At 34.6% G+C, this 16,573-nt stretch overlaps 1 protein-coding gene across 9 annotated transcripts in view; it reads right to left on the bottom strand.

Annotated features, from left to right (window-relative positions):
* The window catches only part of LOC131152027 (histone-lysine N-methyltransferase ATX2), a 125,964-nt gene that overhangs the window by 103,739 nt on the left and 5,652 nt on the right, over positions 1–16,573 (bottom strand). For all 9 annotated transcript variants that reach the window (XR_009135816.1, XR_009135817.1, XR_009135819.1 and 6 more), the window contains exons 5-9: positions 7,326–7,449; positions 7,054–7,158; positions 5,262–5,458; positions 4,777–4,869; positions 4,524–4,621 (exon numbers count right to left, since the gene is read on the bottom strand). Coding sequence is in view for 2 of the 9 variants with exons in the window: in XM_058103606.1 (XP_057959589.1) it covers positions 4,524–4,621; positions 4,777–4,869; positions 5,262–5,458; positions 7,054–7,158; positions 7,326–7,449 (617 nt within the window). In the remaining 7 variants the exon portion in view is untranslated. The remainder of the gene's footprint in view (positions 1–4,523; positions 4,622–4,776; positions 4,870–5,261; positions 5,459–7,053; positions 7,159–7,325; positions 7,450–16,573) is intronic.

Below are 16,573 nucleotides of genomic sequence, written 5' to 3'. Positions count from 1 at the left end.
CAATTTTGCAGCTCCTTATAAATGAGCCAAACCTGAACATGAATGGGCTCGGCTCGTGAGTGGCTAAATTATAGGCTTGGTCTTGGCTCGTTTAATATGCTTGAATTAGAATCACTTACGGGCAAGTTTAATAAGGTCGAATAAGGCTAGATAGACTGTAATGGGCTAAAAAGTAGGGATTGTTTGTGCAAAGGATTATTTAGCTCCATAACCTGAATTTAGTGATAAGGCCATCAGGGCCAATAGACCAGCTTGGGGGGGCAATAAAGCTCTAAGGCAATATTATTAAGAGCCAATTTTCACCTTTTGCATAACAAAGCCTCTTGTCTCTCAAAAAGAAAGGTTCCAAAAGAACCAAACTGTATGAGCATCTCAGTAGCTCATTCCAGTGAGGGCTCCTGAGCTCCTTCATTTGCATAATAAACAAGCTACAGAAAGTATATTAGATCTCAGTCTGAGCTCAGCTGAAGCTCGAACTCAGGTAAAATTTTATTGAACAAACTTGAGCATGACAAAGCTCGGCTGGGATCAGCTCATTTGCAGCCCTATATGTAATATCGAGTGAAAACAAAAGAATGAAAATAACCATAAGAATCAAAATGGGTTGGTAAAGTGAAAATATTTCCAATCAACTTATTCATGGATGACGATTTTGACAAGCCTAGCACAACATTTTCAAACAATGTTCCATCATTTTCTCAAAGTTCCAACAAAGATCTACACAGCATTTAGGGATAGGTAAATAGATACTCCGAGCGAGACTCCTAGCCTTTCGCCTCAAGAACTTTTAAGAAAAAACACATGGGGAAAATACAGCTACACACTGTTTTCTTGGCAGAAACACAGCTGAACCAGCGAACCAGATTTTATTGCACTGTTCTTGGAAACAAAAATGGGGGAGCATGTTGTCACTTGTAGGCTTCTCTTGTGCAGTAGTTGGGTCTGTTGAGTGGGAGCTTTGTACATGGACACGTATAAATACAGGTAAAGAGGGAACATGTCATTGCCTTCATTCATCTTCCCTTCCTTGGGTTATGTGGTGCGAAGAGCTTTTAAAGGAGTATAGATGTCGCTATTAATTCTCACGGCTCCATGGTTTGGGAAGTTATATATGTTAGCTTTAGAGGGCAACATTTTTTGACACACTACATTAAGATTTTTTTTTTTTTTTTTGGATCTCTTATCGTGTACGTGATATTTTAATTTTTGCACTTGCATAAACACCACCTTGGTGTCCATTAATGAAACCTTTTGCCTCTGAAGCACCAACACTTCATCAAGGAGGAAGTGGTCATCTGATATGTATCAGAAGCCCAGACTTCTTTGACACGTCCCTGACAAAAGTCAGACACTTAGGGATTTTTTTTCTATACACATGTTGGAGAAGGCAAAGTTGAAGTGTTCAACACTTACATGACAAAGCGGATATTAGTTCAAGGAAATAATTAAATAAAATTGTTGAGACCATGCTGTAATTTTATCAAATTTTAAGATATTTTTTGTACTTTAAAAACTAAAAAAAAAAAAAAAACATATCATCCAAGTTAAGCAAACTTGTAGCTTGCATCAATCAAGTTACCGAAAAAAAACAGAAAGCCAAAAACAAAAAAGCTTGCATCACTGAATGAAGAGTCCAAAACTCAAAGGACCATAGTTATCAACATTAGATGCAAATTCAGTGACGCTTGACTACTATTTCTTTAAATGACCATATCTAGATCTAAAAAATGTGTTATTAACACAATCATGTAAATATACATATATGGATTTTTTATCTCTAGATCCTCATCGTGTTGTGTTGCACTTTTAAGGTTTGACTAGTCAATGTGTCGCACACGTATCGTGTCAAACACCCATGTCTGTTTCCTAGACCATGTCGGTGCTTTCTCGTTTTTTCCTGTTAAAATAAATAAATAAATTAGTCTCTTACTTCTAAACCAATTCAATAAATGAGGTACCTAATTACATCTTTTAACATTAATACCCTCTTAATGTCTCTAAATGAGTAAAACACCACTCTTTCACTCACTATTTTGGAAGAATCAATTGAAATTGACCATAAGATTAGGCATGCCTAAAATGCTTTGAGGCACGGTCTAAAATCCAAACCACGTAAAGGCAAATGCATTACACAGCAGATTTATAAAATTAAGTCGGGGTGTTTGTTTGATCTGAATAGCCTCTGAGTAGAGGCTATCTCTAAACTGGTTCGCTGAATAAGTGAACTGGTTAGACATCAGAGCATTTGCTGGCAGCTCTGAATTTTCTTAAAATTCCTCTAATGAAACCAGACATGAAAACATGTCCAATTCAGATTTAGAGATCTCTTTTCTAATTTTATTCATTATAAAAATGAAAATTACAAAAAACTCAATACCCAAGTGATTAAAATTAAAACAATAAATTTTGTTTCTGTAAAACAATAAATTATATTTTTTATTTATAATATTTTTAATTATTAATTAAATATATGACAAAAATATTATTTATGTTAAATTAAAAACTTTATCTTATGCAATTGCTTATTGAACTTATCAAACATCTATGTTCCTAAGCATTAAGAAGGTTAAAATTGAAAAGCAATACATATTCAAATATTAGATACCAATCAGTTAAGATAATTCAGATTTTAGATTCAGTGATCAGTTCAAATTCAATTCAAGATTGGTTCACAAAATTATATTTGAATTCAGTTTTCTGCACTTAACACTTAATTTTACCAAAGGCCCCATTAGTATTCTTAGAAAAGGCAGCAGGTACTTCGCAAATTATCTTTGAATTTTCTAAAAAAATTATTTGCCACTCCCTTAATTCTTCCTTATTTTTAAATCAATAAAAATACTTTGGTCACACATTTTGATTTAAAAAATAAATTTTCCAGGGTGCAGTGCCTTAAGACTGATGCCTTCACCTTTGCTGTCAGCCTTTCACATAATTCAGAGTACAGTTCACATTACCAGAACTTGGTTTTTGTGGCACTTACAACTTAATTTTAAGATAACATGAAAATTGCTCACCTCATGACATTATTAAATTTTGGAGTTAAAATCATGGCATAAGGCCAAATAAAGCTCCAAACTAATCAACCCAAATCAAATTCATAGGACATAGATTTAGGAACAACCTGCTGTGTTTGAAACATGCCAAAGCTTTGAAAAACCTGTCTTGGGTAAGTTTCATTCTAAACATAATCAACAATGTCAAATCAGTACATCTTATCAAGCAAAACACAAAACAAGTAGCTTTCTTTTTCCATATCCAATCAATACAAGCTTCAATTTGATTTCACTATAGTAGATAGAATATACCCAATAAGACTCATAAAAGTCAGCAGTGGGATTGAGGAAGCAGAATCAGGAATAAGAGAGCTAGATTTGGAATTGTGAAAACACTTATACAAGCATGGCTTGCATGGTTAAATTTGCTTCTTCTACTTGATTTCACTATAGTAGATAGAATATACCCAATAAGACTCAAAAATCAGCAGAGTTTATTGGGAAATGGGATCGAGGGAGCAGAGTCAGGAATAAGAGAGCTTAGGTAATATATGGCTCACTGGGGCCATATGTAGTGCTACATGCCCCCATGCCTCACATAAATGTACACATATATAAGAAAGAATATTAATGGGGATCTAAGAGTTGAATGTTGCTTCAATCAAACAAGCTATGCAGTTTGATAAATCAAAAGCTTTAGTGGTTCATAAATTAACCTCTTTAATGGATGAACAGTTTGATCTTTCAATAATACAACAGCCTGGGAATCCTTCAGAATACAGAATTACAGGGACCTAAATGTTGTTGATTGCAGCAACCAAAAGTAAGATCCCTTCCGGTGGCAACTTAAACATATACTGGGTGAACAACATTGAAGAGGATGTCATGTATTATTGAAGGAGCCAGGATTCGCTAAAATGGAGAAGTTCATTTGGTGCACTTTGTCTCATGATCCAACATTGGGTATTTACCATGGAGAGCTGGACCACATAAAGACTAAGGTTTCAACCTTACAAGGCACCATTTATGGGCAAAACCATGAGATTTAATGGGCCAAAGAGGATAATAACTCACGAGGTTGGGCGAGTCTGATACATTTGGTATCAAAGCCACTATAGGGTTATCAACAACTTGTGATCATGGAAGAGAACTAGTTGTTATGAAAAAACATTCAATAATGCAACTTGTGATCTGTTGGAGTATAGCTAATGTCATAATGGAATGTAAGAACATATTAAGAATAATGGAATTGATGCAAGGATCGTGCATACGAAGGAAATCAAGCAGCAGATCTGTTGTCTCAAACCAGTCATAGAGCAAAAAAAAAAAAATGTACAGGCGGTTGTCTTTTACCATGAATCTGCAAAGCAAGCTATGGAAGCATAATATAGGCAGATGGACTTTGCTCCATTACTTTCTTAAGCTACAAAGTAGAGTAATGAAATACACATAAAACATACCAAAGCCACAGAAAATCAAGCAAAGCAGATGTAATTTTCAAATTTTTCATGAAATTATACAACTAACCTGCACTCCATTATCCAACGTCACTCTAAATAGAGGTCGAAACTTTGATTCAGCATCTCTCAACACTTCCATCTTATATAATGCACACGCACTTGGATCTTGACACATTAAAAGGAAAATCAAAATTTAAAAAAATAAAAATCCCATCAACTAAATTAATTAAATTAAACATGATTAGAGTAACATGAAATTAAAAATGTAACTAGAAAATTACTACAAGGGAACTACAAAACATTCTCAAGAAATGTTCCACCTGTTGCTGATGTGAACTTTCTCACAGCAGTATATCCTTCAGGCCAGATAAATTGCCCATCTTGGAAATACTCCGAGTCCTTAACAATTTTACCTGAAATAGAAGTTACTTCCTCCCATAGGTTAATTAAGTTCTCAATGATATCCAGGACAAAAAACCAACACTCTGATTTTTCATATGTAGTAACATATTCTAGAACTCTGCAAGTGCTTGGACAGAAAAGAATCCATGCAAGTACATTTTGTGATTCTAGTGTCTTGAAATTACATTACATAAACACAAATGCATGTTTTCCTATCAAAATAAATAAATAAACACAAAGGCATGTGCCATATCCATGAACAGTTGAACCCAATAGAAACTTCTCCCTCATTATTTATTAGTCTTATTAGGACAAGAACAAAAGGAGAAATGCTCATGAAGCAGTATGTCGGAATAAATATTTCAGAAAAGGCAGTGACAGGTTAAAATAAATTGAAAATTACCAAGGCTTTTTACTTCCAAATCCCCGATTTGAAATGGGAAAGTTCTAAGACCTTCTAGTGATCTATGTATCTCATCATCTCCCTCTTCATGAGAATGAATACTTCCTTCATCCTCACTAGCACTTTCACAATCATCATCTTCAGTCCCATTTTGCAATTGCAGCATTCTTCCGGGAAGCTTTTGTTCACTGAGATACCTGGTAAAATATATATAATCCTAAAGTCATCACATCCATTCCAAAAATTGAAGGCTTAGTGAGATAACAATTTTTAGCTCCAGGGAAAATGCTATCACGAATCATGATACACGAAAAACAAGCATAAAATGCATCTAGAGCAAGAATACCAACAACGCCCATACTACAAGGAAGACATAATAGGTTAAAATGTGTAGGAACAAGGAATAATTATACAAACCCTAATATGCTAACTAAAGGATGAAGAAATGTGACTATTAGAACCTTCAAGCCCTACGTTTATTATATAAGGACACAAGGCAGAAGACATGACTACAGGTTGCAGAAATATGGCAAATCCTTACTTTAAAAAAAAAATAAGGAACTGACGAAATAGAAACAATAAAAGAGTACCGAGGTCTTAAATTTTGATTTTGACTCAAATAAGAGGCTTTAGAAGTACGGAATTTCAATAGAAAATTTGATAGCAATGTCATTCTCGATTTAGATTTATCAAAATGATGAAAAATTGAAATATTCAGTAATTACCCGAAACTTTTTACGAAAGTTTAGAAACTATTAGTAGATATAATAATGAAGATTTGGATATTGCAACCAAATACATCAGGGATGGTATGTTGCATATAAGGTGCAATTACTATAATACAATAATGATACTAAACATATTCAATTGGCAACGTGTGGAGCCTTGTGGCCTGGGAATGCCCTTTTTTATACTAAATATATTCAATTAATATAAATGAAATTGATATATCATTTGAATATTATTTATTATATCACACAAATACAGGGATTTAGACATAAATAGTCAATTAAAATTTTATAGATAATACCTGTGTTTAGTTTCTATTCATACCCTTCTTGTAATAATCTTGAGTCTCAATAAGTAAAGAAGATAAATTAATACTATTTTCAACTTGAGTTTTTTGAATCAAATTTGAATTTCAAGGAAAATTTGTTCTGTATTTAAAAGTTTTACAAATTTCACTGAAATTTTGAGATTTCAATTAATTTTGGGTGAGTTATGGAAATTTTGATAGAAATTTTGAAAAATGGAAATTGGCAGCCATTTCTATTTCGATGGTAGCATAAAGTGGGAATCTCAACAATTAGTGGAAATTTAAGACCATGTTGAGTACATAGCTACATATGTCCAACCATTTTTCGATTCAGCAATGATAAAAATCATTATAGGGCACCAAGGGGGTGCCCGGTCACACACAAACAGTGGCAAGAAAAACCATCCATAATAGAGGGTGCCAAAAAAAAATAAAGAATTGTATTTGCCTCATATCCGGACTGGGATGGATGCAAACTGCAAGGTATCCAAAATGACCTCAAAGGACATGACTTTTAATCCGACTAGACTACAACCAGGTTGATAGATAGAAAACAGACAAGTGTATAATGAATTCAGAATGGGAAGGACCAGAAGATGAAAAGAAAATATCAGTTTTATTACAGAAAAATAGTTGTTGACATTTATAAAATGATAACTCCACAATATGCTTCATAATATTTACTGTCGGCAAAAAATAATGCCTTTTTTTTTTGGGATAAGAAAAAAAATGCTGACTTTTAACAGATAGACTTACGTTTTTGCTTCTTCCAAACTTCGAAGGAAACGTGGTTTCTTGCACTTCAGGTGGAAAGAAGAGAGAAGTCCTCTAAGAAATGATATTGCCTGTTTATTTGTAACCCTGGATAATGAAAGGAAGATAATTAATTGATCTACATAATACTAAAGTCAGTCTAGCATATTACAACAAAAACATGCTCACAAAAATTGATAATCTACAAAAATATAAAGAACCAAAGAGAAGAAAAGAAAATCATAAATTTACTTCAAACTAAAAGAATCACAGACCTTGCAAAATCATGGGTGCCAAAAAATTGCACAGGAACAGATTTCCCTCCTAACATTCTATTTGGAACTTTCCGAGTACCCATGAGCGATTCATCCACAACAATGGCTGGCCACATAGCATGACCTGCACCAAAACTTTAATGAGAAGTTCATATAAAATTTTAAAATAATAATTAATTATTAATAATTATAATAAATTGATGGAAATACAATCCTAGTACTAAAAATTTTACAAAGCTCTTTAAGTGCATCACAATAGGAGAAGGATTATGAATGTTAAAATGTTAAAAAAAGATGTCTGCATAATCACATTTCTTCTCAAAACTTTGGAATTATGATTAAAAACGTAATTTTGGGCCATAGTTTTAAAAAAAAATGCAATCTGCACACTTTGCACAACAGGCACAGAGGTTACTTAATGCGCAACAGATACGATGCCTTTGAATTCATTATGGCATTAGCAAACTTGTTAGAAGTTTTAGTTATGTGTTTTGACTCCAAAACATAACATACTAATGTCTTAAATGATTTTGACCAAATTTTAAATCAGGTTACGTAAAGGGTTGTAGCTGTTACTATGCACTATTTTATTCAGCATAATTCTAATTTAAACTAACAAATCATGAAATAATGAAACATAGACAGTGGAACATATTATATTTCTCAATTCATAGCATAATCAGATAGAAGCATAAAGATTTAACTCAAAGAGTAGAGATTCCTGCAATCAAATTAAGTTTGTTATAAATAATAACACTTTGAATCCAGCGACCTGGGTTCGACTCCCAGTAGGACCTTTTGGGTGAGAAAGCTAGAGAAATTGATAAATCAGGATTTAAACTATGGTATAGTAGGAAAAATAAACATAAGAATGGAGTAGGAATTATTATAGACAAAAACTTAAAAAATAGTGTTGTTGATGTAAATAGAGTAGGGGATAGAATTATAAAAATCAAAATTATATTAGGACAAGAGATAATAAATATCATTAGTGCTTATCCTCCTCAAGTTGGCTTAGCAAAAAATCTTAAGAGACAATTTTGGGAAAATATGGATAGTATTATACAAGGCATACCAAGGACAGAGAAAATATTTATAGGAGGAGATCTAAATGGACAAGTTGGAAGGGATAATAAAAAATATGAGAGGATACATAGAGGATATGGATATAGAGACAAAAATGAGTCTGGGAAGATAATCTTATACTTCGCTATGTCATATGATTTTAGTATAATGAATACTTATTTTAAGAAGAGAGAAAAACACTTAATAACCTTTAAAAATGGACAAAATAGAAGTCAAATAGATTTTTTTTCAACTAGGAGGGTAGATCGTTTATCATGCAAGAATTGTAAAGTTATTTCAGGTGAAAGCCTAACCACACAATATAGTCTTAGTGTTAGATATATGTATTAAAAAATGGAAGAAAAAGTATAAAATAAACTAGTATAAGAGAACTAGGTGGTGGAACCTAAAAGGAGAAAATAAAATAAAATTTAAAGATAAAATTATCAAAGATGGGAATTGGACTATAGAGGATGGGATAGATACAAATACTCTTTGGAGCAGATTAGATAGCTTTATTAAATAGATAGCAAAAGAGATTTTAGGTGAATCAAAGGGAAGATTCTCGAATAGCAAAGAAAGTTGGTGGTGGGATAAAGATGTACAAAAAGTCATAAAGACAAAAAGAATTTGGTATAAAACGTGGCAAAAATGTAGAAACAGAGATAACTTTGAAAAGTATAAGGAGTTAAGAAAAGATGCAAAAAAGGCCATTAGTGAAGCTAAATAGAGATCATTTAATAGTTTGTATGATAGATTAGATACAAAAGAAGGGGAAAGAGATATACTTAAACTTGCTAAAGCTAGAGAAAGGAGGAGTAAGGACTTAGGAAATGTAAAATGTATAATAAGTGAGGATGACATTGTCTTAGTTAAGGATGAAGATATTAAAGAAAGATGGCGAAGCTACTTTAGTAAGTTGTTTAATGAAAACCAAATAGAAGTCTTAAACTTAAAATTGTCAAATGAGGAAAAGACTAAAAATATGAAATTTATTCGCAAAATTAGCATTAACGAAGTTAAGTTTGCACTAAAAAAGGTGAAAAATGGGAAAGCTATGGGACCAGAAAACATCCCAATTGAAGTTTGGAAATGCTTAGGTGATAACGGAATTGTATGGTTAACTAATTTATTTAATACAATTATAAAAACTAAGAAAATGCCAGATGAATGGAGAAAAAGCACTTTAATACCTATATACAAAAATAAAGGAGATATTCAAAATTCTAATAACTATCGTGGAATTAAACTTATGAGTCATACGATGAAACTATGGGAAAGGGTAGTTGAAAAAAGATTAAGGTTAGAAACGAAGGTCTCAGAAAATCAATTTGGTTTTATGCCTGGGAGATCTACCACAGAAGTTATATATCTTTTAAGAAGATTAATAAAAAAGTTTAGGGAAAAGAAGAGGAACTTGCATATGATATTTATTGACCTTGAAAAAGCATATGATAGGATACCTAGGGAAGTTTTATGGTGGGTTTTAGGAACAAAAAGATGTATGTAGTAGATATACTGATGTAATTAAGGATATGTACAATGGAGTAATGACTAGTATAAGGACTATAGATGGAGAAACTAGAGAATTTCCAACACCATAGGTGTACATCAAGGATCTGCTTTAAGTCCTTATGTTTTTGCTTTAGTGATGGAACAATTGACTAAGAGTATTCAAAAGGAGGTTTCATGGTCTATGTTGTTTGCAGATGATATTGCATTAATTGATGAAACTAGGGACAAAGTAGAGGCTAAGTTAGAATTATGGGGAGAAGCTTTGGAATCTTGAGGCCTTAGGATAAGTAGAAATAAGATAGAATATATGAAATGTAATTTTAGTAATGATAGGAGGAATATTGGAGACAAAGTTAAACTTGATGATGAAGAAATAAATAACACTTGTAGATTTTGATACCTTGGATCTATTATGCAAGCTGAAGGAGAAACTGAAGATGATGTAATGCATAAAATTAAAGCAGGTTGGGTAAAATGGAGAAGTGCTTCAAGTGTGCTCTGTGATCATAGAATACCCTTAAAATTGAAAGGGAAGTTTTATAAGACAGCTATAAGATCAACTATGCTATATGGATCAGAATGCTGAGCGACGAAGAAACATAATATCCAAAAAGTAAAAGTTGTCAAGATGAGAATGCTTAGATGGATGAGTGGTATAACATTAAAAGATAAATTAATGAATGAACATATTGGCGGTATGTTAGGTGTAGCTCCTATAGAAGATAAGATATGGGAGAGACGACTCAAATGGTATGGACACTTGCAACGTAACCCACATAGTACACCAGTGAGGAAGAGTGAGTTAGTTACTGTGAGGGGCAGTAAAAGGGGTAGGGGTAGACCTAAAATAACTTGGGAGGAGATAGTAAGGATTTAATATCCCTAAATCTATCAAAAGAAATGGTCCATGATCGCATAAATTGGAGGAAAATAATTCATATAGCCGACCCCACCTAGTGGGACTTGAGGCTTGGTTTTGTTGTTGTTGTTCTTGTATAAATAACTTGGATGTATGCTACCCACTTCTTCACTTTTTATCAACTCTGACATGGGCAACAAGGAAAATATTTACTTTTGGGATGACACTTGAGGTAACACCTCACCTCTTAGCACAAGATTTCTGATTCTTTTCAGCTTGGCCAGTGACAAAGATACTCCAATTAGCAATCACCTTCAGCTTGTAGGCAATGGGATTAACTAGGGCATTGCCTCTGTGAGCAGTGCACATAATTAGGAGATCAAAAATTGTGTGGAATTGTTTCAGAGATTGTATAAAGGTCCTTTTCCTGAGACCCCTAATGAACCAAAGTGATTTAGGACAAATATTAGAATTTATATATATAGATAGAATTGAGCAGCATAGGGTGTATAGGAGGTCCTCCATCATAAAGTCAACCCTGGACAAGACTGGCAGCTGTACAGTCAGCTCTTTCCACAGGAAACTTCTCTCCTTTAGTAAACAGAAGCAAATCTTCCCTGGAAATCTAATTGAAAATCACCTGCCCCCAAAAGGTCGTTTTTTTTTTTTTTAATTTGATAGAAAAATAAAATCATTAATATGGACACAAGAAAATTACAGAAAAGGAGGATAAGATATCCTCCTAAAACAAACAAAAACAATTACAGCAACGCCCGTTCCAAATCCTGCTGAAGATCCAACAACAAAATTCCTTGAAAGAAACCCAAAGAACGAGCCAAGACACAGAAGTAACTCTACCCACAGACAACACAAGGAATTGTTTTGCCATTGAAAATCCTTGCATTAATCCACAAGGCCCAAAAAATGTCATAAATTGCACATCTCCATAAAACTATTCCCCTCTTACTCCTCCCAAAGCCTCTATACCGCAACATGAAAACATCAGTAGCCTGGGGCAGCACCAAAGTCTCCTCAAAAACTGAGAAAAGAAAAACCCAAAGCTGCCTAACTACTAGATAATAAAGAAACAAATGGTAGCTGGCCTCACTTGCCTCCAAACACATGACAAAAATATCTGAATTTATGGCCATGTAAGGTCTCCTCATCTGCAGCCAATCATTGGTGTTAAGCCTATTAAGAGCCAGAGTCCACATAAGAGCCCTGATCTACCTGATCTTATGAAGATTCTCACAATTAAGAACCTTTAGAGAAGGAGTCTACCATAAGTTAGCCTTTGAAGCATCAGCTAAGTCGCTCACTATTATCAAAGACAGATGGGCTACCACACTAACTAGTTGATTTAATGGCCTATGCATGATAGACACAATTCTAGACTTATTTGACACCCAGTTTTATAGGTGATTGTTTTCTTTGACATTGTTCATACATGCATGGGTGGCACCCCTCTGGTGCCTTTTATGAATTCTCTCTTTTCCGATCAGGAAAAAAGATTATGTATGTTACAAATGTTATTTCAGACTAGTGGAAGAAAAAACTTCTAAAGCATGATTTTTACTCTCACACATAACAGAAGGTTTGTTCATCTTTGATTAATGAGTTTAATTCTTGATTTGACCTCTAACTATTTACAAGTGCATTCCATCAGCTTATCTACCTTAACATATTCAACCCTACAAAATTTATTGCCAAGTTTCTTGATTTCAGACTTATTTTTAAGAGAAAAAGAAATATTTTCAAAAAGCAGAAGAAAAAGATGCAAAAAAAGAAAAAAAGAAATCTCAAACAAAAATAAAGAAAATAAAACTACATCACCTTAATAAAGCACTCCAATCTCTGATGCATGGTTACCCAGAACGCTGTGCATCTTCGGTGATGGTATGGAACAGGTACTCTACTTAAGAGGTACGTGGTTTCTGGAGAGTAGGTTTAGTCAATAATTCAATGTGCCATTCTGGGTTGTGGTATGCTTGAACCACCTATTTGGGTCTATTAGTCAAATACATTATGTTGGATTGCAGTAGGTTTTGAATTATTTAATTACGATAGAATATAGAATATAGAAAAACATCTATATTATTCTTACCCAATCAAACCATATAAATTATAAATAAACAACAATTAATCAGTAAATTGATTTATTTATTTTGATGTCAATTAATTTGTTTATTTTTTAACAATAATATTATATTACTAAGTGAACAAAGTTGTAGAGTTTTCAAGTAAACAAATCAATATGAAAAATTAAATTTTTAATTATGAGCTATACATACTAAGGTGGGGAGAAAAAAAGTAATTATGAGCTGTACTCAAATAAACATCCCAAACATTACTGGCATTCCTCCTTTTCGCACAAAAATGGGGCTGGGGGGTAATTCCTTACTCTCTGTGCTCAAATCCATCTACAATTGCAATAGGAGGAGGCCAGAGTGATGGACAAAATCACACGCAAGCTTTGCAGCCCTCTTCTCTCACAATCGCATGCTTCAGGCTGCAGTTTGTGGCAGCAATTTCACAATACCATCTCTCTAATGGTTCCACCAATGTTCAACCATAGCTCAAACTCAAACATCAACAAATGTCGGCAATTTTTCTTGTTATTTGTTTTGAAATTTCTGAATATTTTTGTTGATGGTTCACAAATCTGTGTCGGCATTTCTATTCAAATTGGTATGTGCAATGGTTGCAGTTCCAGGGGGGAAGCAACCTAGCTAACTAGACTCAAATAAATCTTGAAAACAGCAATCATTTAAACAGCATGTACTATGGGCCCAAAGAGAAGTAAAGTATCAAATCCTGTACCAGAGAAATCCCACTCATCTACCTGAAAAATTCTAGCATTTCTTTCCAACCAAATTCCCCACAATGCAGCAGAAAAAGAACATCTCCACAACCTTTTAGCATCCTTACCTTTCCCAAAACCAGCAAAGGAAATAGTCAACAGATCTTCCATTGATTTTGGAGACACACATTTCTCCAAGCACCCCAAAAAAATGTATTCCACAAGTTTTAAGAAAAAACAATGAATTAACATGTGAGACACATCCACTAGACTATTTCCACGCATTAAACACATATTCAGTGAGCTTTAGAAGGCCTCCCACTCTGCAGTAGTTGTTGGTGTTAACCCTATTAAGGGCCACCATCCAAACAAATGCCATTAATTTTAGCCTCCCACATGCTCAACCGCACTCTTTGTAGATATATGGGAGTCCTTCAGTAAGATGAGTAAAGAATACAGCTCCTTCTCCACTCCCTATCAGTCACATCCCTTGCAAAATGAAAATCCCAAGAGAAGTAATCACCCTCAAGAATGGAAATCGCATCATTTTAATGGGAAGAATGACAATATAACCGAGCAAAGGAAGAAGATAATGCCACCACGCCAAACCGAAACATTCCCAAGACCTAATATGGTTACCTCTCCCCAACTGAAGCTCCTAAGAGCAACAAAGAAGGATAAATCTAAGAAATGAACCTCAAGGACTCTCAAAAGAGCTTCTAACATCCCAATTAGCATCACATCCATTATGTCGTTAGCCGTATTTACTTGTTATTACTATGTGCCACAGTTCCAAAGAGAATTCGCCTTGAAGGAGGAAACCTCCACGATCATTTAGCCCACAAGACACTATTTTGTGACACCAAATTAGCAAGACCAAACCCACCTTCTTCCTTCAACCTACACACCACCTCCAACCTAACCAAATGATCTCGTCTCCAAACACCCGACTTAAGAAAATCCCTCATAATCCTCTCTATCATTTGAGCTTCCTCTTGCACGATCCTATAACGAGAGAAAAAAACACAGCGCAATAGGAATGTATGAATGGCTTTGGATGCCTTCAGACACTTGCATTTCCTTGCTCATAGTGTCTTCAAGTTGAGTAGTCGTGGCTGATTCTTTGTGTTGTTTGATTAGTAGAGTGGGTGTCATAATGATTTTCTTTCCATTGTGGTGGAAGACGTGTGTTCTCAAGTCCTTGAATCACAAGTAAATCATCCAACGAAGGAATACATGGCCAATGTTCATGGGTATGATACCACACCAAATACTATGAAAAAAATAACCCATTTGGATAGGAACCAAACATCTTTCACAAACATATAAGGTAGTGCTATCAATCCAAGATGACATAAGGCTTTGGTTGGGGCTCCTAAAAGTTGCATACAAGTTATTGCGTTTCTAGAAATCACATCCACAGGACATCTTCCATCAAAAATGAATTTGCATACCCTTTTTCCCCGGACATAAGAAAGGTGTGGAATGGCTTAATAATATGCTAAGAGTATGACAAAAGGCATTCATTTTCCTGGTAAGTTGTTGCCCTACTGCTGGTTTTTTTCATATATACTGCAACTATATATCACCAAAAGCCTTAACACAATTTGCCCACAAGACTTGCTCCGAATTTCTCAAAAATTATGTTCAATGCACCGTTGATATTGATTGTTGTGCTTAAATGAAACAAATTCACAAAGAAAACTCACAAACACAGAGGCGCAAACTGATTTGTTATTGCTGGCAGTGACAAATCCACGCTCCAAAGTGCCAATGGTACATTAGTTCTTCAATTTCTACCTTTCATGTTAAATTATTGCACATGCTTGTAATACATTGTGTCCACAATTAAAATGTCATGCTGCAGATCAAAATATCATGAAAAAAACCCAAAATATAGTGGCTGGTACAATTTCTCACAAGACAGGAAATTGCAGATGACACTGGGAGACTTCCTCACATGCGACGCCGGCACATGGAGAGCGTGAGTCGCTGGTGGCAAGATTCCGGTGATGAAACGTTAAGCAACTATAGATCAAACAGTGGAGAGCACAGTGGCAGTGGTGGTGTAATGAGAAAAACACAGGAAATTACAGATTCTTGAAGGCCAACTGCAGGAGTGTGTTTGGCCGGCACGTGGAGTCACATTACTGGTCAGATAGTGATGCAATTTTCAGAGGAAGGGTTCCAGAGGTTTCTTTTTTCAATGGAATGGGTGGTGTTGCAGGATGGCGGCTGGAAAGTGGTGTTTGGAACTTCGGAGAACTGGGGACACAACTGGAATTTTTGAAATTGTTCACAACTGCTTTTTCAGTGTTTTATTTTTTTCCATACAGAAATTTCAGAACAGAGATGATGAGATGAGAGACTAACAGATATGGAGAGTGATTAATGGAGATTATGGAAGAATGAAAGAACTATGAGAATTTCAGAATGCAAAATATCAGAGAGAAGACGAGGAGAAGAAGAATAAGAAAGAAGGCAGAAGGAAAGAGAGAGATGATAAAACTGCTGCAGGCAGAGCAGTAGATTAAAGACATTGCAGGAAATAGAGGGAAGGGGCTGCTAGACAGCAGAGAGAACAGAGAAAGAGAAGGAATTCAAATGGCTGAACAGAGATGGGGGAAGAGGGGAATAAGAAGGAAGAAGAAGACAAGAGGAGAAAGAAGAAGAAAAGAGAAGAGTGAAGAGAAAATGGGGGACTGAAATGGAAGAATAGAGATCGATATTAGACTCAGATAACAAATGATGTAGGAGAAGCATCAAAGATCTGCAGCGATGGGAAAAATAAGAGATTAAAGAGAGGAAGGGGAAGAGAGGAGAGAGGAAAGACAAGGGGGAAAACTTACATTCAGTTCCAATTCAAATTCAAATGTAACTGTCTACAACATTGCTTTCACACAACATTTATAATAAAGCCTCTAATACATGAAATTAAACACATACCCCTAACATTACATGAAACACAATCCCACTCCTAAATTACACAACTATTGCAAACAACCCGCA

The sequence above is a fragment of the Malania oleifera genome, chromosome 3 (assembly GCF_029873635.1).
Source record: "Malania oleifera isolate guangnan ecotype guangnan chromosome 3, ASM2987363v1, whole genome shotgun sequence".
NCBI classification, from domain to species: domain Eukaryota; kingdom Viridiplantae; phylum Streptophyta; class Magnoliopsida; order Santalales; family Ximeniaceae; genus Malania; species Malania oleifera.
Note: the sequence above shows the minus strand (reverse complement) of the source record. Positions and strands in the feature narration are given on the sequence as shown.